General features: G+C 42.9%; 1 protein-coding gene across 2 annotated transcripts in view; it reads left to right on the forward strand.

The window, feature by feature from the left end:
* Nucleotides 1-24,803, forward strand: part of SH2D4B (SH2 domain containing 4B) — a 107,697-nt gene extending 82,894 nt beyond the window's left edge. The window contains exons 7-8 of one of the 2 annotated variants that reach the window (XM_055093074.1): nt 13,505-13,725; nt 22,828-24,803. In XM_055093074.1, coding sequence (XP_054949049.1) covers nt 13,505-13,725; nt 22,828-22,920 — 314 coding nt within the window. In that variant the 3' untranslated portion in view covers nt 22,921-24,803. The remainder of the gene's footprint in view (nt 1-13,504; nt 13,726-22,827) is intronic. The other variant, XM_003828218.4, reaches the window with a different exon arrangement.
* Nucleotides 24,804-25,534: the final 731 nt, after the last annotated feature.

Raw genomic sequence — 25,534 nt, forward strand, 5'->3', positions numbered from 1 at the left:
AGCACAGTGGTTAACATAATGCCAGGATTCCATAAATGCTAGTTATGGGATTGTAATTCTAATTACTCAGTGATTTATTCAACACTCTTTATTGAGGGCCTAAGTTCCAGACACTGTTCTAGACATGAAAATATAGTAGGGGAAAAACCCACAAAATTCTTGTTCTCATAGATCTTATGTTTGCAAAATTTTGATAATTTTTAAATAAACTCTTATGGAAGCTATGTTTCTTGCATAAATTATACCATACACTACAGTTTTCTTGTTCTATAACTTTTCTTTTTATTCAGTTGTTAACGTTTTTAAGAGATTAATGGTCTATGTCCATGTAAGTGGTTCTCAACAGGGTGACTGTGCCACCAGGGGACATTTGACAATATCTGAAGACACATTTGATTATCATAACTGGGAGATGCTTTTGGCATCTAGCAGGTAAAGGCCAGAGATGCTGCTAAACATCCTGCAGTGCACAAGGCAGCCCCCCGGGACAGGCAAAATGTCAGCAGTGTTGAGAAACTACGTCTATATTTTTATCTACATCTCCTTCAGACTTAAATTTTTTCTAGGAGGAAGTGCAACAGATGGAGCTTCTTATTTACTTGTTTTTATAAGTGATCTCATCTTACTTTGGGCCTACATTTCCTGTTGATGACTAAAAATAAATAACTTAAAATTTCCCATTAAAGATAATCCTATCTCTGGTGTAAGAGTCTCAGTTTAACTGTGATTTTCTAGCAAATATTCAATCATTTTAAGCTCAGAGTTCTGCTTCTCCTTGCTTGATGGGTCTCTCCAATGTCATTTGCCTTCGTCAAATGTCATCTGGGTATAGGGAGAGCTCACAGCCTTGGGAGGATGCCAAAGAAAGGCCCTGGTCAGTGGCTCATCTATGGGCCTTGTCCTGTTTTAGCACATCTACTGCTGATGGTCCACAGCTGGTGGAAGGCTGGTCTGATTTCCAGCACAGCAGGGGTCTGAGGGTCCCCTTCCCTGCAGTGATCATCCCCTAAACATGACCTGGCCCTACCTTGACTCTTTCTGGGGTCTCTTTGCTATATAGCTGGGATTACAGGTGTGCACCACCACGCCTGGCTAATTTTTGTATTTTTAGTAGAGATGGGGTTTCACCATGTTGGTCAGGCTGGTCTCAATCTCCTGACCTCATGATCCTCCCACCTCAGCCTCCCAAAGTGCTGGGATTACAGGTGTGAGCCACCACGCCCAGCTGAATCTTGCCTTTTTTCTTGTGGCCACTTGGGGAGCTGGACCATTTTTAATTATTTCTACCTTTTAAGAAGTCCTAAGTGCTGAGAGTTGAGTTCATCAGCCATCCCTCCCCTGCCCACCCCCATGGCTTATTATCATCAGAAGACACAGGCTATTTCTTATTAATTTACTTATTCTCCTTCATTTTCATTCCCTTTCCTCTCCAATAAGCAGCCATTCTGATAGGCTTCACATGTATCTGTTGAAAGGGTTCTTATGTATACATTGTGTATATATCACCTTATAGGGAAGTTGTTCTGCTCCTTACTTTTTCATATGATGATGTCATATGTGATTTGACCTCGATGATTTTCTGTGGCTAAGTTTTACATGAAATTAGTTTTCCTGAATTTTTGCAGTTAAACGAGGGCCAGGAAAGTATTTCTAACTCCACGGAGCTGCTGCTTGTGTAGTTTTTGTGTAGTGTTCCCAAACAGGGCAGCTTGCTTTCTGAAGTCTCCAGGCTCTGTCCCTTCCCCATGGGTCTATACTTTCTCTTTCTTTCCTCTATTTGCCTGTATTTTGCTCAATTTTGATTTCACTCACAGTGGTGGCAGGTGGCCCTGGAGGGACTCATGGTGGGCTCCTTGCACTCACCCAGGGTTGGGGAGGGCAGAACTCTCCCTATTTTTAGCTGCCACTCTCAGTTGGTCTCCTGCTTTCCAGTGAATTCTGTTGACTGCTCTTGGATCCATTAGCCACCCTTGTTGTTTATTTCTTCTTTCTCCTGTATAGACATTGGTATCATGAAGGTCTTGTGTTAGTGGTTTATTCCTACCACCATTTGTATTTGGGGTTTTCTCGGCCCATTTGAGCTGTTATAGCAGAATACCTGAGACTGGATAATTTTGTTTGTTTTGTTTATTTATTTATTGAGATGGAGTCTCACTCTGTCACCCAGGTTGGAGTGCAGTGGCGTGATCTCAGCTCACTGCAACCTCCTCTCCCGGGTTCAAGCGATTCTCCTGCTTCAGCCTCCCGAGTAGCTGGGATTACAGGCATGTGCCACCACACCTGGCTAATTTTTGTATTTTTAGTAGAGACGGAGTTTTGCCATGTTGGCCAGGATTGTCTCGAACTCCTGACTTCAGGCAGTCCGCCTGCCTCGGCCTCCCAGAGTGCTGGGATTACAGGCGTGAGCCACCGTGCCTGGCCGAAACTGGATAATTGATAAAGAACAGAAATTTATTGCCTTACAGTTCTGGAGGCTGGGAAGTCGAAGATCAAGGCATAGGCAGGTTTGGTGTCTGTGAGGGCTCAGTCCTCGCTTTGAAGATGGCACCTTGAATGCTGTGTTCCCTCACAGCATAAAGGTAGAAGAGAATGAACCTGCTGCTTCATAAGGAGCCTAATTCCATCCATGAGCCCTCCATCCTCACTACTTAATTATCTCCTAAAGACCCCTTCTGTTAATACCATTATGTTGGTGACTAAATGTCAACATATGAATTTTTATGGGCACAGACCATAGCAAGGCTCGTGGGGATATCTCATGACCTAATTTGTTATAAACCTAGTCTATGGACTTCCGGTTTTGTTCTTTAGTTGCACTGCCTGTTCTTATTTGGAGATTTGGAGAGATTTTAAAATGATGTTGCTGCCCCTGTAGCCATCTTCCCAGAATCTACTCCCCTTACCCCATACTTACCTATATTTACATGAATTGTGAGGTGCTTTAAATATCATTTGTGTTTACTTATCTCACTGAGCATCATGCCGTTAGATGCCTGCTGTGTGTGGCTCTGTTGTATTATTTCCAACTGCTGTACAGTATTCCACTGGGTGTATCCGCCTAATTTCACTGATCTACTCCCCAAGTCGTGGAAACCCAGATTGTCTACAATTAATCATTTAGTTCCTTGCATTGGATCCTTATGGACCTGTGCAGTGTCTTTCAGCAGTGGAGTTGTTGGGCTGGAGGGTGCATGTGTACTTTATTTAACGACGGGGGCTGATGGCTCTCGGAAGGCTGATCTAGTTTCCACTCCCCCAGCCGTATATGAGGGTTGCTCTACCTGTGTGCTCCAAATCCCACTCTAGAATGTGGCAGAACTCCTGGATCCCCTCCATTCCTCACTGGAACTTGGTGAGGCTGGGAATCACCATCTTTAGACTTCTCTCTCTACACATACCATTTCTGCTTAGCTGTGGCTACATTATGCAGGCACAGGGTAATTGCTAGACTCTCCAACAGAAACTGGGGTACAGGACATTCTGCTTTCAGCTACCTTCTCAGACCTTCTGGGGTGTGGGTTGCAGAAGAGGGATTAAGGACAGCTCCTCCAGTTCTTCTCTGCCTCTTCCCAGCTCTAGCCTAGAAAACACTCTTTCCTTCTCTTTCCTGTCTGGCAGGGACCTTCATAGGACCTATCCTATATCCCCTCTAGAATAGGTTTATAAAACTCTATGTTCAGATCTCTAAGTATTGCTCTGAATATAGAGGGAGTTTCTAGAATGTGAGAGTCACTTTTTATATCTCTGCCATTCCTGGCTTGCAAGACTACTGACTTTCTAGCCCAGAGTCTCAAACCTGGCTACATGTTAGAATCAACTGAGAATGTTTTCAACCATACCACTGCTTGATGTAACCCAGATGAATTAACCAAACTCGCTCTAAGTGGGACCTGGGCATCAGCCAAGGCTGAGAACTATACTTCAGGGACACAGACAACCAGCATGGAAATCGAAAACTGATTCGTGACTCTGTTGTTCTAGGTGGTAACCTGCACTGCCTCCAAAGGACATTGATCAATTTTGAATGAATGCCATAGCAGTAATGTGTGAGAAGCTGCAGAACAACAATATTAAAATATTTTTAATATTAAATATTGAATACTTACCATATATGTATATACATATGTGAAGGGCATAAAGAAAGCTTAAGTGGGAGCAGCACCAAATCCTAAAGCCCTCACCTGTGTGCTTCTCTCCATTGTAACCTCTTTTTAACAGATATGATCCCTATGCTGAATATTTTGTCCATTATTTCTTTGCTTCATTTATTGCTATATATTAATCTCCAAATGTTTAGCATTGTGAGCTTTTCAACCTAATATAAATGGAGTCACAGTGTATTTATTTTTCAGTTATTTGCTTTTCTCATGCTTCATTGAGAAAGTTTTTTTTTCTCATTCCATTTTTCCACCTCTGTTATTTGGAGATTTTACCACTCTCAATGTCTATCTTCCAGTGGTTAATTTAGACGATTTAATATGTACACTTAGCAGATTCTAAAGTTAATGCGGCTGTCCCTTGGTTTCTTTGGGGGATTGGTTCCAGGAACCCCTGTGGATACCAAGATATGCAGATGCTTAAGTTCTTTATGTAAAATGGCATAACATTTGCATAAAACATATGCATATCCTTCTACACTTTAAATTATTTCTAGATGACTTATAATACCTAATATGATGTAAATGCTATGTAAATAGTTGTAATGTATTCTTTTTATTTGTATTTTTAAAATTGTTTTCTTGTTGTTTATTCATTTTTGGTTTTGAATTTTTTTTTCTTTTTCTTTTTTTTTTTTTTTTTGAGACAGAGTCTTACTCTGTTGCCCAGGCTGGGGTGCAGTAATGTGATCTTGGCTCACTGCAATCTCTACCTCCCGGGTTCAAGCGATTCTCCTGCCTTAGCCTCCTGAGTAGCTGGGACAACAGGCCTGCACTACCATGCCTGGCTAATTTTTGTATTTTTTTTGTAAAGACAGGGTTTCACCATGTTGGCCAGGCTGGTCTCAATCTCCTGACCTCAAGTGATCTGCCCACCTCAGCCTCCCAAAGTGCTGGGATTACATGTGTGAGCCACCATGCCCGGCCTGTTTTTGAATATTTTTGATCTGTACTTGGTTGAATCTGCAGATGCAGAGCCCACAGACAGGGAAGGCTGACTCTATATATCTTTACTCTCACCCTAAACAAAATTTTGAAACTCCTACTCCCTACTGCTAAGATATTGTCTAGTATTATAGTTCCATCTTTTTCAAAACCTCAAATTATCCATTATTATTATTGTCTTGTAAGTCAACTTTTTTAGGTTGACCTGCAGTATCTGTGCTCATCATTTGTTCCGGTATCTCTGATTTTCTATCCAGGATAATTTTTTTTTTTCTTCCTGAAGTACATCCTTTAGAATTTCCTTTAGAAATCAACCAGCTCAAATTATTTTCTGAAGATTTTTTATTTTGTTCTTTTCCTTGAAAGGTAGTTTCGTTAAACACAGTTATTTTTCTCTCAGCATACTGAAACTTTTATTCCATTGTTCTCTGGCTTTTATGGTTGCAACTGAGAAGTCCGCTGTAAGGCTAATTATTTATTCTTTGTAGTGATTTGCATTTTCTGTCTGGTTGACAAAAGAAGAATTGAATATCTTTGCATAGTTTTATAGTATGTGTCTGTGATAATTGTTAACTATTCACTCTTAAAATGTTGCCTCGTCTCCTCTCCTGTGGGACTCGGATTCTATATATGTTAGACTTCCCATTCCATCTGCCATGTGTCTTAATCTCCTGAGATTTAGATTAAGCTTCTCTCATGTTAGATTTATATAAATGCCCCATGGATGTGTCATGCCTGGTCTTCATTCTGACTTTTCACTCATCTTGTCCCTTCTCTCCCTCACACCTCATTACTACCCCTCACTGCTTACACAGAATCTATCCGGCCTTCAAGGCCCACCTCACATTCCCATTCAGTGCCTCCACAGAGCCTTCCCTGATTTCTCAACCTCTTCCTTCTTGTTTATTTCACAGCATTTACCATCCTTTGCATGAGACAACATGGTATAGAACAGAGAGAGCACTGGACTTGGAGTCCGAGGACCTGAGTTCAGATCTGCCTCCACCACTTAATAGATTCTCTGTGACTATTAAGCCCTGTGACTTTGGGTGAATCCCTTCTTTTCCTGACATTCAGTGTCCTCAGTTGTGAACTGGTTATAACAGGGTTGATAGGAAGACCAAAGGAGAAGGGTCACAGTGGCCCCAGATCGTGCCTAATGCTGGCTGTGACATAAGCGTCTCACAGGAGCCTGAGTGTGTCGTTTAACCTCTGTGCGTCAAAATGGAAGCCATTTCTGGGAGGGTAGGGGTCAGAGAGCCAGATATCAATGGTACACTGTGAAATGTAGCCATGAAGCAATTCTTAAGTGAGGAAGCCCTCACTGAGCTGAAATCCTTGGCTCTGAACCGTAATCCTTCAATCCATTTTCCACACTTGAACATTCTTCTATCTTTCTTCTGTATAGGAAACATCAGTGGCTGTCCGCTGCCCTCAGAATTAATCCTTTCAATGGTATGGAGAGCCCTTTGGAGCTTGACTGCTGCCTATCGTACACCTCTGGCCATTGCCCAGCTCCCAGCTTAGCCCTCCCTCCAGCCACAAAGAGCCACTTGCTAATGACTTTTGCAATCTTCCCTCCTTGCCTTGCCCCCTCTTGTCCCTTTCTGGACTCAGTCTAAACATCACTTCCGCCGCTGGGCTCCAGAACTGGGTGGGGTGCCTCCCTTAGGTGCTGCCACAGTGCCTGAGCCAATAGCTTATGTGGCCTTTATCACCATTGCTCACAGTTAGCCTTTTATTTTTATATTACAAAATTCCCATCAATCTTCATTTCTGTCCAGAGTCAGAGCTTCTAGAAGGCAAGAACTGTGTCTCATTCACTGCTGACTCCCAGGTGCCAAGTTTGGGGCCCGGCTTCTAGATGGTGCTTCATACATATTTATTAAAGGGAGGAAGGAGAAAAGGAAGAAAAGGAAGGAAGCGGGGAGAGAAAATGTTCCTGGAAACTATAGGAAAAACAATGTTTACCATTGTCTGGGAATGAGAACTGGCTCAGAATCAATCTTCAGTTGCATTCTCCAATATTCATTCTAAAATTGTCACCCTGGAGCGTTGGCTGGTTAGGCTGCATCCCTTAGCCAGGCCCAGTCATTAGCAGAGTGAGGAAGTTTCAAGGACTCGGACAGTATGCTAGCTCCCCAGCTGGAAGGGGTGAGGTAGGGCCTTCCCCTGTTTCCTCAGCCAGGAGGTTGTAGGGTGCTCAGAAGAAGCAGAGGTGGGTGATGATTCATGCTTAATTCCCAGACCCTCTGCAGTTGGCTGAGAGGCAATCCAGGGGGAGAGAGAGATCAGAGGGTGATATGATTTTGCTGTGTCCCCACCCAAATTTCATCTTGAATTCCCACGTGTTCGGGAGGGACCCAGTGGGAGGTAATTGAGTAATGGAAGCAGGTCTTTCCTGTGCTATTCTCGTGATAGCAAATTAAGTCTCATGAGATCTGTTGGTATTATAAGGGGGAGGTTCCCCACAGAAGCTCCTCTCTTTGCCTGCTGCCATCCACGTAAGATGTGAGTTGTTCCTCCTTGCCTTCTGCCATGATTGTGAGGCCTCCCCAGCCATGTGGAACTGTAAGTTCGATAAACTTTTTTAAATTGCCTAGTCTCAAGTATGTCTTTATCAGGAGCGTGAAAACGGACTTATACAGAGGGCAAAGTGAATGGGGAAGGAAAACATAGATTCTCCTTGCAAGCATCCTATGCTAATTCTCTTGAGGGGTTGGGTTTTCTATGGAATGCTGTTTACTATCCTGAACTATGAGGTTATATTACCTTTGGTTTTGTGCCAAATTGCAATTTTGATTTCTAGGCAAATGTATTAGGCCATTCTTGCATTGCTATAAAGAAATACCCGGCCAGGCGTGGTGGCTCATGCCTGTAATCCCAGCACTTTGGGAAGCTGAGGCGGGTGGATCATGAGGTCAGGAGTTTGAGACCAGCTTGACCAACATGGTGAAAGCCCGTCTCTACTAAAAATACAAAAATTAGCCAGGCATAGTGGCACATGCCTGTAATCCCAGCTACTCAGGAGCCTGAGGCAGGAGAATTGCTTGAATCTGGGAGGTGGAGGTTGCAGTGAGCCGAGATCGTGTCACTGCACCCCAGCCTGGGTGACAGAGCGAGACTCCATCTCAAAAAAAAAAAAAAAAAAAAGAAAAGAAAAAGAAAAAGAAATACCCAAGACTGGGTAACTTACTAATATATAGAAAAGAGGTTTAATAGACTCCCAGTTCTATAGGCTGTACAGGAAATACGGCCCTAGCATCTGCTCGGCTTCCAATGAGGCCTCAGGAAGCTTCCTATCCATGGTGGAAGGCAAAGGGGAAGCCAGCATATCACATGGCGAGAGGGGATGCAAGAGAGAGAGAGTGAGGGGGAAGATCCTACAGACTTTTAAACAACCAGATCTCACAAGAACTCACTCACTATCCTGAGGATAGCATCAAGGGGATGGTGCTAAACCATTTGTGAGAAATCACCTCCCACTAGCCCTACCTCCAACACTGCAGATTATAATTCAACGTGAGATTTAGAGGGGACACACATCCAAACTATATCAGCAATATCAAAAAGGAGGCAGGATTCACAGAGACCTAGACAGTCTCCCAGAAATGGCCCAGCTAAGTTTATGGTGCTGAAGTCACCTTCAGCAGCCTATGTTTGAGAGAATTGAGTGTGTGTGTGTCAGGGGTTGTGGTGGGGGACACAGCCTGACAGTCCTATGACCATTGCAGCTACCAGCACCAGGCAGTTTGCAGCACTAACACATGTGTAGAATACTTAGTGCATCCAATGCAGCTAGTTATATTGTATTAGATATTTATTGTGATTTTTAAGCACCGTGCTAAACGTATTCATGCATTAACTTACTAATTCTCAAACAGCCTTAAGACATAGCTATTAATATCAATACCACTTAATAGATGAGGACCTCAAACTCGGTTTCAGAGAGGTTGAAGTCACCTGCTCTCAAGGCCACCCATGGAACAAGTCCCGGGTTATGATTTGTGTCCATGCTCTTCATCACTGCTGCAGAATCCCTGCCAATGTCCCAGGCATGGAGGATGTAAAGATGAGTTGTCTGTGTCCGTCAGGTCTTCCATGAAGCAGAAGAGGAAAGACTGATTGGAGGAAATGCCTGTGAAGGACAAAGGGGGAGGGTGCTGGAGAAGGTGGGGAGAGTCTTCAGAACACGGTACACATCTGACACCTGTGGAGGGAGAGAGGGAAGAAGGATGATTGGTAAGTGAGCCTGCTCCTGGAGTACAGCTCAGAGAAAAATCTTGGCCAGGCTGATTGAGAGCCCCAGAGCAAAGACTGCCTGCTAGAGGAATCTTGCTTTGGGTAGGAATGGTGGCTCTAGTACCCCTGTGCCCTGCCCTTGACTGGAAGCACCCTAGGGAGAACATGACCCCATGGAGGATCCTGAAGGGCATGATGCTGCTCCCAGCAACAGGTCTCTGTCTTGGAGGGAGGCCTGAGCTGCTTGCTCCCATGGCAGCCACAGGCCCCAGCCTTGAGCGGCTCACAGCCTATTTACTAATCTACTGTGGGGTTTTGGCAGGATGTTGTGAAAACCCAAATGTGGGATATCCATGACAGTCTCCTGGGAGATAAAGGATTTCCTGATCAGCTGAGCAGGTTGCACACTGAACTGGGGGACCTGAGGGGTGGGGATAGTTGGGGAGAACAGAGGATTGATGTGCAGGCACTGCCTTTCCCAATCAAGCTATAGGCTTTGTGGTTTTGGCCCAGAGAGGCACATTTTTCTAATTCAGTTACTCAGGTCATCTTTTCCTAACTTGCACAAAGGTAGAATGTAGGCTGCCCGTAGCCCATGATTCTGGGGAGAGAAGAGGATGGGGCTTTCAATGAGGAGTCAGGGTCAGCTGGAGTGAAGGGGGCTGGGATGTGGCCTCAGTCCAAGGTCGGCTTGTGGGGAGCAGCCAGTACCAAACAGTGCGATGAGCCCAGAGGGGTAGGTTGAGGCGGGGCATAGAGCCTGCTGTCTGCTGTGCCTGAGCCTGGGCTCTGCTGGAAGTCAGGGGAAGCTGCTCAAGGGTTTTAGGTGGGTGAGACACATAACATCGTCACTTTGGTATTACTGGTCGTTTTGGCATTTTAAAAGTCAAGTCCACAAAATAACGTGTTGGCAAGTGTTGGAGGAAAGAGACCCCTTGCACATTCTCTTAAAGCATGAAAATACAAATTAAAATAGAAGTACCCCATAATCTCAGCAACCCCATTACTGGGTATTTATTCAAAGGATATGAAATCAGTATGTCGAAGAGATATCTATACTGCCATGTTGATTGTAGCATTATTCACAATAGCCAAGATAGGGAATCAATGGAAGTGTTTGTTTATTTATTAATTTATTTTTGAAATAGAGCCTTGCTCTGTTTTCCAGGCTAGAGTGTAGTGGCATGATCATAGCTCACTGCAGCCTTGAATTCCTGGGCTCATGTGATTCTCTCACCTCAGCCTCTTGAGTAGCTGGGACCACAGACATGTGCCACCATGCCCAACTAATTTTTTATGTTTTTGTAGATTCAGGGCCTTGCTATGTTGCCCAGGCTGGTTTTGAATTCCTGGGCTCAAGCGATCCTCCCACCTTGGCCTCCTAAAGTGCTGGTATTATAGGCGTGAGCCACCACACCAGGCCTAACCTAAATGTCTATTAACAGTTGAATGGATAAAGAGATGTGGTGTATGTGCACAATGGAATAGTATTTGGCCTTTAAAAAGAATGAAATCCTGTCATTTGTGACAACATGGATGAACCTAGAGGACATTATGCTAAGTGAAATAAGTCAGGCACAGAAAGACAAATACCTCATGATCTCACTTAAATGTGGAATCTAAAAACATTGAACTTACAGAAGCAGAAAGTGGAATGGTGGTTACCGGGGCTGGGAGAGGCAGGCACTGGGGAGATGTTGGTCAAAGGACATAAAATTTCATTTAGACAGGAGGAATAAGTTCAAGAGATCTATTGTACAGCTTGGTAACTACAATTAATGATATATTATATACTTGAAAATTGCCAAGAGAGTTTCTGTTTGTTTGTTTGAGATGGGGTCTTGCTCTGTCACCCAGGCTAGAGTATGGTAGCATGATCACACATCACTGCAGCCTCGAACTTCTGGGTGCAAATGATCCTTTTGCCTCAGCCTCCCAAGTAGGTGTAGCATCTTCATGCCCAAGTTATTTTTAATTTTTTTGTGGAGATAGTTGTCTCCACAAAAAGTGTGGAGACAACAACATGGGCTATGTTGCCCAGGCTGATCTTGAACTACTGGGCTCAGGTGATCCTCCCACCTCAGTCTCCCAAAGTGCTGAGATTACAGGTGTGAGCTATTGTACCCAGCCAAGAGGGTAGATTTTTAAGTGTTCTTACCACAAAAAATATGTGAGGTAAAGCGTATGTTAATCTTAAGTAGATTGATTTAGCCATCCCACAGTGCATACATATATCAAAATGTCATGTACACCATAAATATATATAATTTTTATTCATCAATGAAAAAGTAATAAATGTTACAATAAAGACACTTGTTTAAAAGAAAAAAAGTTGAATTGTATATAATTTGACTGTAGTCTCCCACCCTAGTAACACTCCCCTCCTCTCCAACCCTAGCCCCGCTACCATATCAGCTTGAGGTGCTTGGAGTGGGGATGAGGGTGACATCTTCTGGTCCCTCTTCCTCCTAGGCCCTGGCCCTGCGTCTGGCCCCCCTTACTTATCTCCCTGCTGCAGCCTCTTTTAGGGCCCGGGTGTTCTGGTGTTGGGGCAGGGAGGTAGGTGAAGGACAGTGCCAACTTTTGAGGGATCCTGGACTTTCCCTTCCGGTCCTCTTTTGTCTGTCCCTACTTTTTTGCATGAAGCCCCCAAGGCCTTCTGGGGGGAAGCAGCGGGGTGCATCCTCCCTCTTGCATGGGCCAGTGTTTATTTTTCAGGTGTCCTGTGGCGAAAGGGCTCCTCACTTCCTTCCTTGTCTTACTCTTCTTCCTTTTCTGCTTGTAGAGCTTGGCTGGGGAGGGGTGGCTGGCTTGGATGCCTCTTGCTGTAAATCCTGGGCAAGGAGGAAATAGGTGGCCCCTTGTTGCGCCAATTGTCTTTAAAGGGTGCAGCATTTGGCAGTGTGGTTGCCTCTGTGTCCTATGCCTTGGGCACAAGGGAAGTCTTGAGTGTGCCCTGTGAGGCAGGAGAGTGATGGGAGGGGAGCCTGACTGCGGCTCGCTCGAGAGTGGCTTCGGGGATTGGGGAGAAGTCACAGGTGTGCTGAGCCTCTCAGGGTCATGGAGATGGGCAGCCCAGCCACTCTGTCCCCATGCCTATCACCGATAGTGTGGAAAGGGTAAGTCCATGGGTGAGCAAAGGGACAATGTGTTGCAATTCACCTCTCCTCCAGAATAACAGATGCTAACAGGATCCAGCATCTCCACAGCTATTCTCTATGTATGAAATGAGTTTGAATACTTTATTCAACTTGAAAGTCATAACATACCTTCTAAGTATTTGGGTTATGATCATCTAAATGTCAAAGGACACTGGAGACCTTGAGGGCTTGGCTGAAAATTCCATAGCCAGGTTGGCAGAGGTCGGGGGTGGGGGTAATCCAGGTCTTCTGGCTTCCCCTCCTCTTCCCACCTACTTGCCTCTGGAACCTGTTCTACATCACCCCTCCTATATCACCCAGATGACAGCAGCTTCCTGAGAGCATTTCAGGGGATTGCTACCAGCATATCAACGACTCCAAGGCCAACCAGAATTCCAAATTGTGATGAAACCGCATTGTGTAGGAGTGCAAGTCCTTAGAAAGTTTTGATCTCTGAGCTGAAGTGAAGCTTGATTCTATGCCCCTATTAAGAAACTTTTTGCCTGGTGTCCACAGGTATTTGGAAGAAGTCTTTTTACTTTTTAAGGGAAACCCCTATTTTTAGGTGCTTATTTATGGTACTAAAGAAATAAGTGAGTTAGTCATCAGCAGCCATTCTGGACTAGTCTTTAAAGCAGGCCTCTTAAGGCTTTTCACAAGCCTGTTGACTTATATTTATAATCAATAATGCTATAATCACAGCTCACTACTAATTCCTTGCTTACCCAATTAATCCAAATCACCCTGGCTCAATGTGGAGGAAAGCATGCTCAACTCACGTCCTAGTAGAAACTCTGCCCCCAGGCTCACAGCGGGTGGCGCTGGGCCAAGATGCCCTCTCTGTGGAAGGAGGCATGTGCTTGGCCAGCCCTTGGGGCTCTTTCCTTCCTGCCACCCTGGACTGTGTGGATGGCATGTGCACTGAGCCACAGGGTGAGGGGCAGGGAGGAGTGGAGAATCGTGGGGGAGGCAGTCGCAGAACCTGCTGTGTTTTTTTGTTTTTTTTCTATTTTAAATCAGGAATTATTAGCCGAGAAGATGCAGAAGCTCTCCTGGAGAACATGACTGAGGGAGCATTCCTGGTCCGGGTCAGTGAGAAAATCTGGGGTTACACCCTCTCCTACCGCCTGCAGAAAGGGTTCAAACACTTTCTTGTGGATGCTTCTGGGGATTTTTACAGCTTCCTGGGAGTGGACCCCAATCGCCATGCAACGCTCACGGATCTCGTTGATTTCCATAAGGTATCCCTCACAGGGATACTAATAGGGGGGAGGGGGAACTGGTGGAAATTGGAGCTGAAGAGAGAGCTAGAGCAAGAGAAGCAAGGCTGCTGGCTCTGGGCAGTGGGGCTGGAGGGTCTCAGAGATGTAGAGCATCAGGGCAGAAGAGACCAGAGGTTGTCCACACGGGGCCCGAGGGCCCACTGTTCTGCTCTCTGCTTCACTCTCTGGGGCATGCGGGCACCTCTCACCCTGGTCCTCAGGCCTCTTCTCACCTTGGGTACCTGAGTGCTCCCTCCTGTTAACACAAGGACTGGATGATCATCCCTTTCTCCAAGCCTGGGTCTCATCTCCAACTCATTCCCAAGAACGTCTCTCATGAGGACCTCCAAGCCAGACCTCTAGCAGCTTCTGAGAGTTAGCTGAAGTGCAGTAGGCAACCCTGTGATTAGAGAAGCTTTTCTAGTGGTGGAGTTACCATGTCTCTTATTTGAACTCCAGCTTAACCACTTAGTACATGTGTGACCTTGAGCCAGCACCTTAGTCTCACCAAACGTCAGCGTCCTAGCCAGGCAAATGGATGTGAATAATACTTAGCTCGGACCCTGTGAGCATTAAATGAAGTCAAGTACAGAGCAGCGCTTTGTGACTGTGAAGTGCTTATGGAAAGTCTTGTTTCTCAGCATTCTTTTTGTTATTTGTCCTCCTGCCATGGACCCTATATTGGAAAAGATGTTGTCTTCCAAGCAGTGTATGTAGTAAGAAGCAACGTTTATGTTCGTGTGGCCGTTGGCATCATTAGTAACTGGGAGAAAGCCAGAGGTGGAACTCAGTGACCTGGAAGGGCAGGACGAAGGATTCCGAGGGGCAGAGTGGTGGTAGCTCCGGCGTCCAACATCTAACCAAGCTTTGTGGGTATAGATGGTTTCACAGAATGACTTGACGGTCTCACTGGGGTTTTGGTATAATAGGGACTCTTAGGTTTGTATTGCTTTCTCTTTGTCTCTTCATGGAAGTCCCTAGAAATTCAGGGACAGCCCTTGACCTTATGAATAATACACATGGAGAATCACCCATTCACAGATACTCGGGCACTGAGTGTGGAGTACTGCCTGGAAACTGGACTAACCAGGATCAAGGTCGATTTCTATGTGTTGGGAAGAGCCTTCTAACAGAGGAAAGCGAAAGGGAGGGGATGTGAGGACATTGACACGTTCTCTGTGTCAAGCACTGAACCTATTGCTCTACATCCATGCTCTTATTTAATCTTACCAGTAGATCTGTGAGGGAGGCATCTTTTTATTTATTTATTTTATTCATTTTTTTATTATACTTTAGGTTCTAGGGTACATGTGCACAACCTGCAGGTTTGTTACATAGGTATACATGTGCCATGTTAGTTTACTGCACCCATTAACTCGTCATTTACATTAGGTATTTCTCCTAATGCTATCACTCCCCCTTCCCCCCACCGCACAACAGGCCCCAGTGTCTGATGTTCCCTGCCCTGTGTCCAAGTGTTCTCATTGTTCACTTCCCACCTATGAGTGAGAACATGCGGTGTTTGGTTTTCTGTCCTTGTGATAGTTTGCGAGAATGATGGTTTCCAGCTTCATCCATGTCCCTGCAAAGGACAGGAACTCATCCTTTTTTATGGCTGCATAGTATTCCATGGTGTGTATGTGCCACATTTTCTTAATCTAGTCTATCATTGATGGACATTCTGGTTGGTTCCAAGTCTTTGCTATTGTGAATAGTGCTGCAATAAACATACGTGTGCATGTGTCTTTATAGTAGCATGATTTATCATCCTTTGGGTATATACTCAGTAATGGGATCGCTGGGTCAAATGGTATTTCTAGTTCTAGATCCCTAAGGAATCGCCACACTGTTTTCAACAAAGGTTGAACTAGTTTACAGTCCCACCAACAGTGTAAAAGTGTTCCTATTTCTCCACATCCTCTCCAGCATCTGTTGTTTCATGACTTTTTAATGATCACCATTCTAACTGGCATGAGATGGTATCTCATTGTGGTTTTGATTTGCATTTCTCTGATGACCAGTGATGATGAGCATTTTTTCATGTGTCTGTTGGCTGCATAGATGTCTTCTTTTGAGAAATATCTGTTCATATCCTTTGCCCAATTTTTGATGGGATTGTTTGTTTTTTTTCTTGTAAATTTGTTTAAGTTCTCTGTAGATTCTGGATATTAGCCCTTTGTCAGATGGGTAGATTGCAAAAATTTTCTCCCTTGCCTGTTCACTCTGATGGTAGTTTCTTTTGCTATGCAGAAGCTCTTTAGTTCGATTAGATCCCATTTTTCTATTTTGGCTTTTGTTGCCATTGCTTTTGGTGTTTTAGTCATGAAGTCCTTGCCCATGCCTATGTCCTGAATGGTATTGCCTAGGTTTTCTTCTAGGGTTTTTATGGTTTTAGGTCTAATGTTTAAGTCTTTAATCCATCTTGAATTAATTTTTGTATAAGGTATAAGGAAGGGATCCAGTTTCAGCTTTCTACTTATGGCTAACCAGTTTTCCCAGCACCATTTATTAAATAGGGAATCTTTTCCCCATTTCTTGTTTTTGTCAGGTTTGTCAAAGATCAGATGGTTGTAGATATGTGGTGTTATTTCTGAGGCCTCTGTTCTGTTCCATTGGTCTATATCTCTGTTTTGGTACCAGTACCATGCTGTTTTGGTTACTGTAGCCTTGTAGTATAGTTTGAAGTCAGGTAGCGTGATGCCTCCAGCTTTGTTCTTTTGCTTAGGATTGTCTTGGCAATGCAGGCTCTTTTTTGGTTCCATATGAACTTTAAAGTAGTTTTTTCCAATTCTGTGAAGAAAGTCGTTGGTAGCTTTATGGGGATGGCATTGAATCTATAAATTACCTTGGGCAGTATGGCCATTTTCATGATATTGATTCTTTCTATCCATGAGCATGGAATGTTCTTCCATTTGTGTCCTCTTTTATTTTGTTGAGCAGTGGTTTTGAGTTGTCCTTGAAGAGGTCCTTCACATCCCTTGTAAATTGGATTCCTAGGTATTTTATTCTCTTTGTAGCAATTATGAATGGGAGTTCACTCATGATTTGGCTCTCTGTTTTGTCTGTTATTGGTGTATAGGAATGCTTGTGATCTTTGCACATTGATTTTGTATCCTGAGACTTTGCTGAAGTTGCTTATCAGCTTAAGGAGATTTTGGGCTGAGATGATGGGGTTTTCTAAATATACAGTCATGTCATCTGCAAACAGGAACAATTTGACTTCCTCTTTTCCTAATTGAATACCCTTTATTTCTTTCTCCTGCCTGATTGCCCTGGCCAGAACTTCCAACACTATATTGAATTGTAGTGGTGAGAGAGGGCATCCCTGTTTTGTGCCAGTTTTTAAAGGGAATGCTTCCAGTTTTTGCCCATTCAGTATGATATTGGCTGTGGGTTTGTCATAAATAGCTCTTATTATTTTGAGATATGTTCCATCAGTACCTAGTTTATTGAGAGTTTTTAGCATGAAGGGCTGCTGAATTTTGTCAAAGGCCTTTTCTGCATCTATTGTGATAATCATGTGGTTTTTGTCATTGGTTCTGTTTATGTGATGGATTACATTTATTGATTTGCGTATGTTGAACCAGCCTTGCATCCCAGGGATGAAGCTGACTTGATCGTGGTGGATAAGCTTTTTGATGTGCTGCTGGATTCAGTTTGCCAGTATTTTATTGAGGATTTTCCCATCGATGTTCATCATGGATATTGGTCTAAAATTCTCTGTTTTTGTTGTGTCTCTGCCAGGCTTTGGTATCAGGATGACGTTGGCCTCATAAAATGAGTTAGAGAGGATTCCCTCTTTTTCTGCTGATTGGAATAGTTTCAGAAGGAATGGTACCAGCTCCTCTTTGTACCTCTGGTAGAATTTAGCTGTGAATCCGTGTGGTCCTGGACTTTTTTTGGTTGGTAGCCTATTAATTATTGCCTCAATTTCAGAGCCTGTTATTGGTCTATTCAGTGATTCAACTTCTTCCTGGTTTAGTCTTGGGAGGGTGTATGTGTCTAGGAATTTATCCATTTCTTCTAGATTTTCTAGTATATTTGCATAGAGGTGTTTATAGTATTCTCTGACGGTAGTTTGTATTTCTGTTGGATCGGTGGTGATATCCCCTTTATCATTTTTTATTGCGTCTATTTGATTATTCTCTCTTTTCTTTATTAGTCCTGCTAGTGGTCTATCAATTTTGTTGATCTTTTCAAAAAACCAGCTCCTGGATTCATTGATTTTTTGAAGGGTTTTTTGTGTGTCTATCTCCTTCAGTTCTGCTCTGATCTTAGTTATTTCTTGCCTTCTGCTAGCTTTTGAATTTGTTTGCTCTTGCTTCTCTAGTTCTTTTTGTTGTGATGTTAGGGTGTTGATTTAGATCTTTCCTGCTTTCTCTTATGGGCATTTAGTGCTATAAATTTCCCTCTACACACTGCTTTAAATGTGTCCCAGAGATTCTGGTACGTTGTGTCTTTGTTCTCATTGGTTTCAAAGAACAACTTTATGTCTGCCTTCTTTTTGTTAGGTACCCAGTAGTCATTCAGGAGCAGGTTGTTCAGTTTCCATGTAGTTGTGCAGTTTTGAGTCAGTTTCTTAGTCTTGAGTTCTAATTTGATTGCACTGTGGTCTGAGAGACAGTTTGTTGTGATTTCTGTTCTTTTACATTTGCTGAGGAGTGCTTTACTTCCAACTGTGTGGTCAATTTTGGAATAAGTGCGATGTGGTGCTGAGAAGAATGTATATTCTGTTGATTTGGGGTGGAGAGTTCTGTAGATGTCTATTAGGCCTGCTTGGTGCAGAGCTGAGTTCAAGTCCTGGATATCCTTATTAACCTTCTGTCTCATTGATCTGTCTAATATTGACAGGGGGTGTTAAAGTCTCCCATTATTATTGTGTGGGAGTCTAAGTCTCTTTGTAGGTCTCTAAGGGCTTGCTTTATCTGGGTGCTCCTGTATTGGGTGCATATAAATTTAGGACAGTTAGCTCTTCTTGTTGAATTGATCCCTTTACCATTATGTAATGGCCTTCTTTGTCTCTTTTGATCTTTGTTGGTTTAAAGTCTGTTTTATCAGAGACTAGGATTGCAACCCCTGCTTTTTTTTGCTTTCCATTTGCTTGGTAGATCGTCCTTCATCTCTTTATTTTGAGCCTATGTGTGTCTCTGCATGTGAGATGGGTCTCCTGAATACAGCACACTGATGGGTCTTGATCTTTATCCAATTTGCCAGTCTGTGTCTTTTAATTGGGGCATTTAGTCCATTTACATTTAAGGTTAATATTGTTATGTGTGAATTTGATCCTGTCATTATGATGTTCGCTGGTTATTTGGTTATTTTGCCTGTTAGTTGATGCAGTTTCTTCCTAGCATCGATGGTCTTTATAATTAGGGATGTTTTTGCAGTGGTCGGTACTGGTTGTTCCTTTCCATGTTTAGTGCTTCCTTCAGGAGCTCTTTTAGGGCAGGCCTGGTGGTGACAAAATCTCTCAGCATTTGCTTGTGTGTAAAGTATTTTATTTCTCCTTCACTTATGAAGCTTAGTTTGACTGGATATGCAATTCTGGGTTGAAAATTCTTTTGTTTAAGAATGTTGAATATTGGCCCCCACTCTCTTCTGGCTTATAGAGTTTCTGCCTAGAGATCAGCTGTTAGTCTGATGGGTTTCCCTTTGAGGTTAACCCGACCTTTCTCTCCTGCTGCCCTTAACATTTTTTCCTTCATTTCAACCTTGGTGAATCTGACAATTATGTGTCTTGGGGTTGCTCTTCACGGGGAGTATCTTTGTGGTGTTCTCTGTATTTCTTGAATTTGAATGTTGGCCTGCCTTGCTAGGTTGGGGAAGTTCTCCTGGATAATATCCTGAAGAGTGTTTTCCAACTTGGTTCCATTCTCCTCGTCACTTTCAGGCACACCAATCAGACGTAGATTTGGTCTTCTCATATAATCCCATATTTCTTGGAGGCTTTGTTCGTTTCTTTTTACTCTTTTTTCTCTAAATTTCTCTTCTCGCTTTATTTCATTAATTTGATCTTCAATCACTGATACCCTTTCTTCCACTTGATCGAATTGGCTATTGAAGCTTGTGCATGCGTCACACAGTTCTCACACCATGAGTTTCAGCTCCATCAGGTCATTTAAGGTTTTCTCTACACTGTTTATTCTAGTTAGCCATTCGTCTAATCTTTTTTCAAGGTTTTTAGCTTCCTTGCGATGGGTTCAAACATCCTTCTTTAGCTCGGGGAAATTTATTATTACTGACCTTCTGAAGCCTACTTCTGTCAACTCGTCAAAGTCGTTCTTCCTCCAGCTTTGTTCTGTTGCTGCTGAGGAGCTGCGATCCTTTAGAGGAGAAGAGGCGCTCTGGTTTTTAGAATTTTCAGCTTTTCTGCTCTGGTTTCTCCCCATCTTTGTGGTTTTATCTACTTTTGGTTACGATATTGGTGACCTACAGATGGGGTTTTGGTGTGGATGTCCTTTTTGTTGATGTTGATGCTATTCCTTTCTGTTTGTTAGTTTTCCTTCTAACAGTCAGGTCCCTCAGCTGCAGGTCTGTTGGAGTTTGCTGGAGGTCCACTCCAGACCCTCTTTGCCTGGGTATCACCAGCAGAGGCTGCAGAATGGCAAATATTGCTGCCTGATCCTTCCTCTCGAAGTTTCATCCCAGAGGGGCACCTGCCTGTATGAGGTGTCAGTCAGCCCCTACTGGGAGGTGTCTTCCAGTTAGGCTACACAGGGGTCAGGTATCCACTTGAGGAGGCAGTCTGTCTGTTCTCAGAGCTCAAACACCATGCTGGGAGAACCACTGCTCTCTTCAGAGCTGTCAGACAGGGACGTTTAAGTGCAGAAGTTTCTGCTGCCATTTGTTCAGCTATGCCCTGCTCACAGAGGTGGAGTCTACAGAGGCAGCAGGCCTTGCTGAGCTGTGGTGGGCTCCACCCAGTTCGAGCTTCCCCATCCACTTTGTTTACCTACTCAAGCCCAGCAATGGCAGACGCCTGAGGGAGGCATCTTAACCCCATTCCACAGATTAGGAAACCAGGGCTAAGTTTTCATGGTTAGGACCAAGAGTTAAGCCTCAGGCTGTTTGCCTCTAAAGAATGTACTTTTTCCACTAAACCATATTGTTTGCTTTTCCTGTATAATAGAAGCTGCTTTAGCAATGATGAGCTCCTTGTCCCTGGAAGTGTTTCAAGCAAAGGATAAATGCTCCTCACTCAGGACAGATTCCAGAGAAAGGCTAGACCAGAGATCTCTGAAGATCTTTATTCTCTTCCAAATCAAAACCTTTGAGACTCACAGTTTCATTTCTAACACTAAGGAGAGATATCATTTATGCCAATGTGGAGATCTGGTGGCCAACTTCTATCAATTAAAATTTTAATTACACAATTAGTTCATGATTACATTCTAAGAAAAATCAAATACAATACAAAGTGAAAGCCTCATTCATTTCAAGTCTCTATTTCTGTCCTCTACTTTGATTATCAATTTGCCATGTATCTTATCTAAGTATCTCCTGAGCAGTAACATAAAAACTTATGTATGTTTTTATGAGAAATCAACTCTTCGGGTCACTGTAAGGTTTTAATGAAACATCACTGTGTGAAGTGCTGAAACAATATACCTGACACTTGTAATTTCAGGACATGCTGGCTGTCATTCAGATATATCTATGAGCTCTTCCTATGTTAATCAGTATACCAAACCTTGTAAATGCCATGTGGAATTCCATGGTATGGATGCATATTACAGTTTAATTACCCATTCTCCTTTTGATGGCCACTTATCTGGCTTCCGATTTTTCATGATCTTGAACAGTGCTGTAGAGACTTCCCTGTGTGTCACTATGGATACATGTGCAGTATTTCTCTAGGATGGGTCCTGGAACTGGAATTGCTGGAGAGAAGAGTATGCACATTTTAATTAGAAAAGATCTGCCAGATTGCCCTCCAAAAATATGGCGCCAGTTCAGTCTCCTGCCAAAACTATATGCGGCTGTTTCCCCGCACTGCTGCCAACACTGGGGCCTATCAATCATTTCATTTTTCTCCATCAGATGGGCAGAGAATCTACTGTGGTTTAGTTTGCATTTGTCTGATTACCACTGATGCTGAGGATCTTTTCACACGTTTCACGGCCACTTGGATTTCTTCTGTGAATCATCCTTTCGTATTCTTTGTCCATTTTTCTATTAGGATGTGTCTTTCTTTTTGATGTGACATTTCTTTCAGCTGCTGAATTGCTCTTTAGTTATGAGTATTCTGCTTTTCAGTTCTTCTACTGAAATTTTTTCCTTTTAATTTAAATGGTCATGCTTTTGGTTTCCAGGTTCTTTAAGTGGTTCTTTTTTTTTTTTTTTTTTTAAATAATGCCCATTCTCGTTTCATGGATGACTTATTTCTTATTCCGCTGAGGAGAGATTAATGCACATCTCTTAAAGCCTCTTCTGTTTGCTTTATAGACTTGATATTTTCCTGGAAATCATTTCTATTGTTGAGTTCAGCCTCTTTCTTTTATGGTTATAATTTTGCTTAAATGCCTATAAATTTTAGGCTATGAAGCGATCTTCCAACTTAAAATTTTCTGTCTATCATGAGTGGATACAGTCTAGTTTCCCAAATTCAGTGTCTTCATGCTGTAGGGGTTGGAGTTGACCGTGAGTGGCTCATCTTTTGGGCATGGGACTGTCTGAACTTTTTGGGTCTCTCGGGGCTTCCAAAGAACTGTGTGCATCTCCTCATTCCCCGACCTGCTTGAGGCAAACACCTACTGGAGTCCCTCAACTCTTCCTCGGCTTGCTGTAACTGGTGTCCCACATTGACTCCTCTGACAAGCCCCTCCTGCATGTCTTTTGTTTTTCAGGGATTCTTGAATATGTTTCACTTTGTCGATGACAAAGTTTTTTTTTTTCCAGTACTTTTTATGAATTTATTTCTTTTTAAAGGCAGCTCTTTTTTCCTGTCACTTCTAGAAATCTGAATGAGAGGAGACAAATGCATATTCTTAGTTTCTCTGTCTTGAACCACTCTCTCTCTCTCATAGATGTGTATTTCCCTGTCTTGATTATAAGTGGATTTTCCTTTTTTTTCTGTTTTAGGAGGAAATTATCACTGTTTCAGGAGGAGAGTTACTTCAGGAACCCTGCGGACAGAGGGACAGCCCACCAGACTACCATCTGTTGTTTGAATAATTTTTTTCCTTATCAATTGGATTCATTTTGGTATCCTGTTTTTGAACTCAGCTTAAGAACTTCTCATCTCAAATCCTATGGCCTTCTGGAAGATCCACCACTATCCAAAGGAAAAAGTAGATTAATATGTCTCAAGGGATATGACATCTATGGCATAGGGCTACTGGTCTCATCCCAGCAATCAGGACAGAAATTGCTAATAGCTCATGCAACTCTTTCATGAAGAGCTTAGCTATGACCTTAGAAGACAAAGCCTGTTTGTCATGGCTTCTGTAAACCGAGCTCTTACAGTGCGTGGACCATGTTTTAATAATCCAAAATAATTCCAGTGCCGAACCCTGAATTTAACATATGGTAGACATTCAGTAAATGTTTGTTGAATGAATGCATGTCTTCTAAAAGTTTTCCAACACAAATTAGCAGTGGTTTCTTGTAAATTATTTCCTACTCACCACTCTATAAAATCATGGCAATAATAGAAGATTATGAAGGATTTCTATGGAGGACATAAATGCTGCATCTTTCATAATCTCCATTATTACCCTCATTGATATTATCATTGGAATTATCTAAGGTGAGCCCCAGTTTCCAGGGCAGCTGATTGACACTGTCCTGCCTTCCTTATTTAACCTCTTCTTTTGCCACTCGCCTTTATCTTTGAATCATATTTTGGCCTTGGTTTTGCAATGGTTTTATGTAATCCTACAGATGTCTTCAAGACCTGGGGTGAGTTATAAATGCAAGAATGGTTTTTAGAAATCTGATGAGGCCTCTGCTCTCTGGGATGTGGCCCTCTCTATGCAGGTTGCTCCAATGATTAGCTCTGTCCTCATTGTCCTTTTAATTCCCTTGTCAACTTAATCTCAGTATGTTGCTTATATTAACAAGAAGACTCACCCAATAACTCCTCGATAACTCTCAGTGATGGTATCTGTTGGTGCATACTTGTGTTCCACAGTTATGGCCATATACACAGAGGTAGTATATGATGAAGAGAAGATTACAATCTTTACAGTCAAGAAGACTTGGGTTCATATCCTCACCCTGGAACTTACTAGCATTATAATGCTTGCAGCATTGTGTTTGGTGAGAGGAAAAGAATGAATGGATTCTAGGAATGTTAGGGAACGATTTACTTTACCTGATGGCTGTATCAAACATCTATGCCCCACTTCTTCTCTTGCCTCACCTATTCCTTAGATTCTTGGTCACTTCTCTACCACAAGCCACCAGCACTATAACCAGTTTTGCGTGGGTTCTGCTCTTCCTCCCTATGTTGATCAGTGTCATGTGAGCATAAGCCAATGGTAGCTTGCCACATGCCCCATCTCCCGTTGCTGCAGAGGCATAAGACAGAAGAGATGGGAAGTGAATGCCCCATGTGGTGAATCTGGGATGAATGGGAGTCATAGGCTGGTAGATCGTTTTTCCTCCTTCTTCCTCCTGGAGGAAGGAGTCTTCCTCTGAGAGTCATCTGTTTGTATGGTCTTTTAGAAGACAGTCCTGTAAGATCGAGCAACCAGTCATGATGAAACCAAGTGGTGGCTGGATCAGTATGACACCCTGCTGCCCCCGTTTTTAATTCTTCTCTGCCTTGCCCTGCTCTCTCCTGTTGCTCTGGGATTGCACTTCTGAATGAAGTAGCAGCTCATAAGCTTTTGCCACAGGCTCTGTCTTTTGGGGAATCCAGGATAAGAACCCATCATACAGAAGTGTTCAATAATATCAATTTTGCAACTCACTCAGCTCCATGGCTTCCCCCGGTCTGCCTGTCTCGCTACATGCATAAAGTGAAATGATGGAAGGAATCTGCTTTCTGAACTCTAATGTTCCTTCATTGATTATCATTAAAATTATCATTAAAATTGCCTTATTTCTATGGACTCAGAGGAATGATGTTTTAGTTTTGGCTCTCTGATTTACCAACTATGTGACTTTGTCCAAGTCATTTAACTTCAGTAAACCTCGGTATGACTGAAAAGGGAGTTTTCTGTATGGCCGTCACTAGGTTTTTTTGTGGGTTAGTTAAATGATAAACATGAAAGCTCTGTCCAAATGAAAAAGGTATTTCTAACAACAACCACAATAACAATAACAACTTAGTGCTTAGCCCATGATGTATCAGGGGATATGATGTGATGATTTTCAAGGTGTTGGAGGAAACTTCTGTTCCAAGAACTCCCAGCAGCTTTGAAAGCAGACTGAGATGGGTTGAGACCCTGAATCCCTGGGCTGTTGTTCCTGTCACCCCTAATTAATATGTGAGAGACAACAGCTGGGTTTTCCATCCCTAACACATTTATTTCATTTTATTTGGGGCCTGCAATTTCTGCATGTCTCATATATTTTAGGTTTTACCTTTTTACCTGGCTTTAAAATAAATCCCTTGTAAGTTGTCCTGCAAATGAAATTACTGTCTGGAAAACTGCAATTTCATCTTGAGAGTTTTATTATGCTAATAAATGTCAGGATTCTCATATAAAGGAGTTGCCTTTTTTTTCCCTGAGCCCTACAAATATAATAAAAAACAGCTGGTCAGCTCCAAGACTCAGGAAAGGAAAAATTTACAATCTATAACTAGAAAGAGAAGTTGTAAAAAAAAAACACTATGCAA

Source organism: Pan paniscus, chromosome 8 (assembly GCF_029289425.2).
Source record: "Pan paniscus chromosome 8, NHGRI_mPanPan1-v2.0_pri, whole genome shotgun sequence".
Lineage (NCBI taxonomy): Eukaryota > Metazoa > Chordata > Mammalia > Primates > Hominidae > Pan > Pan paniscus.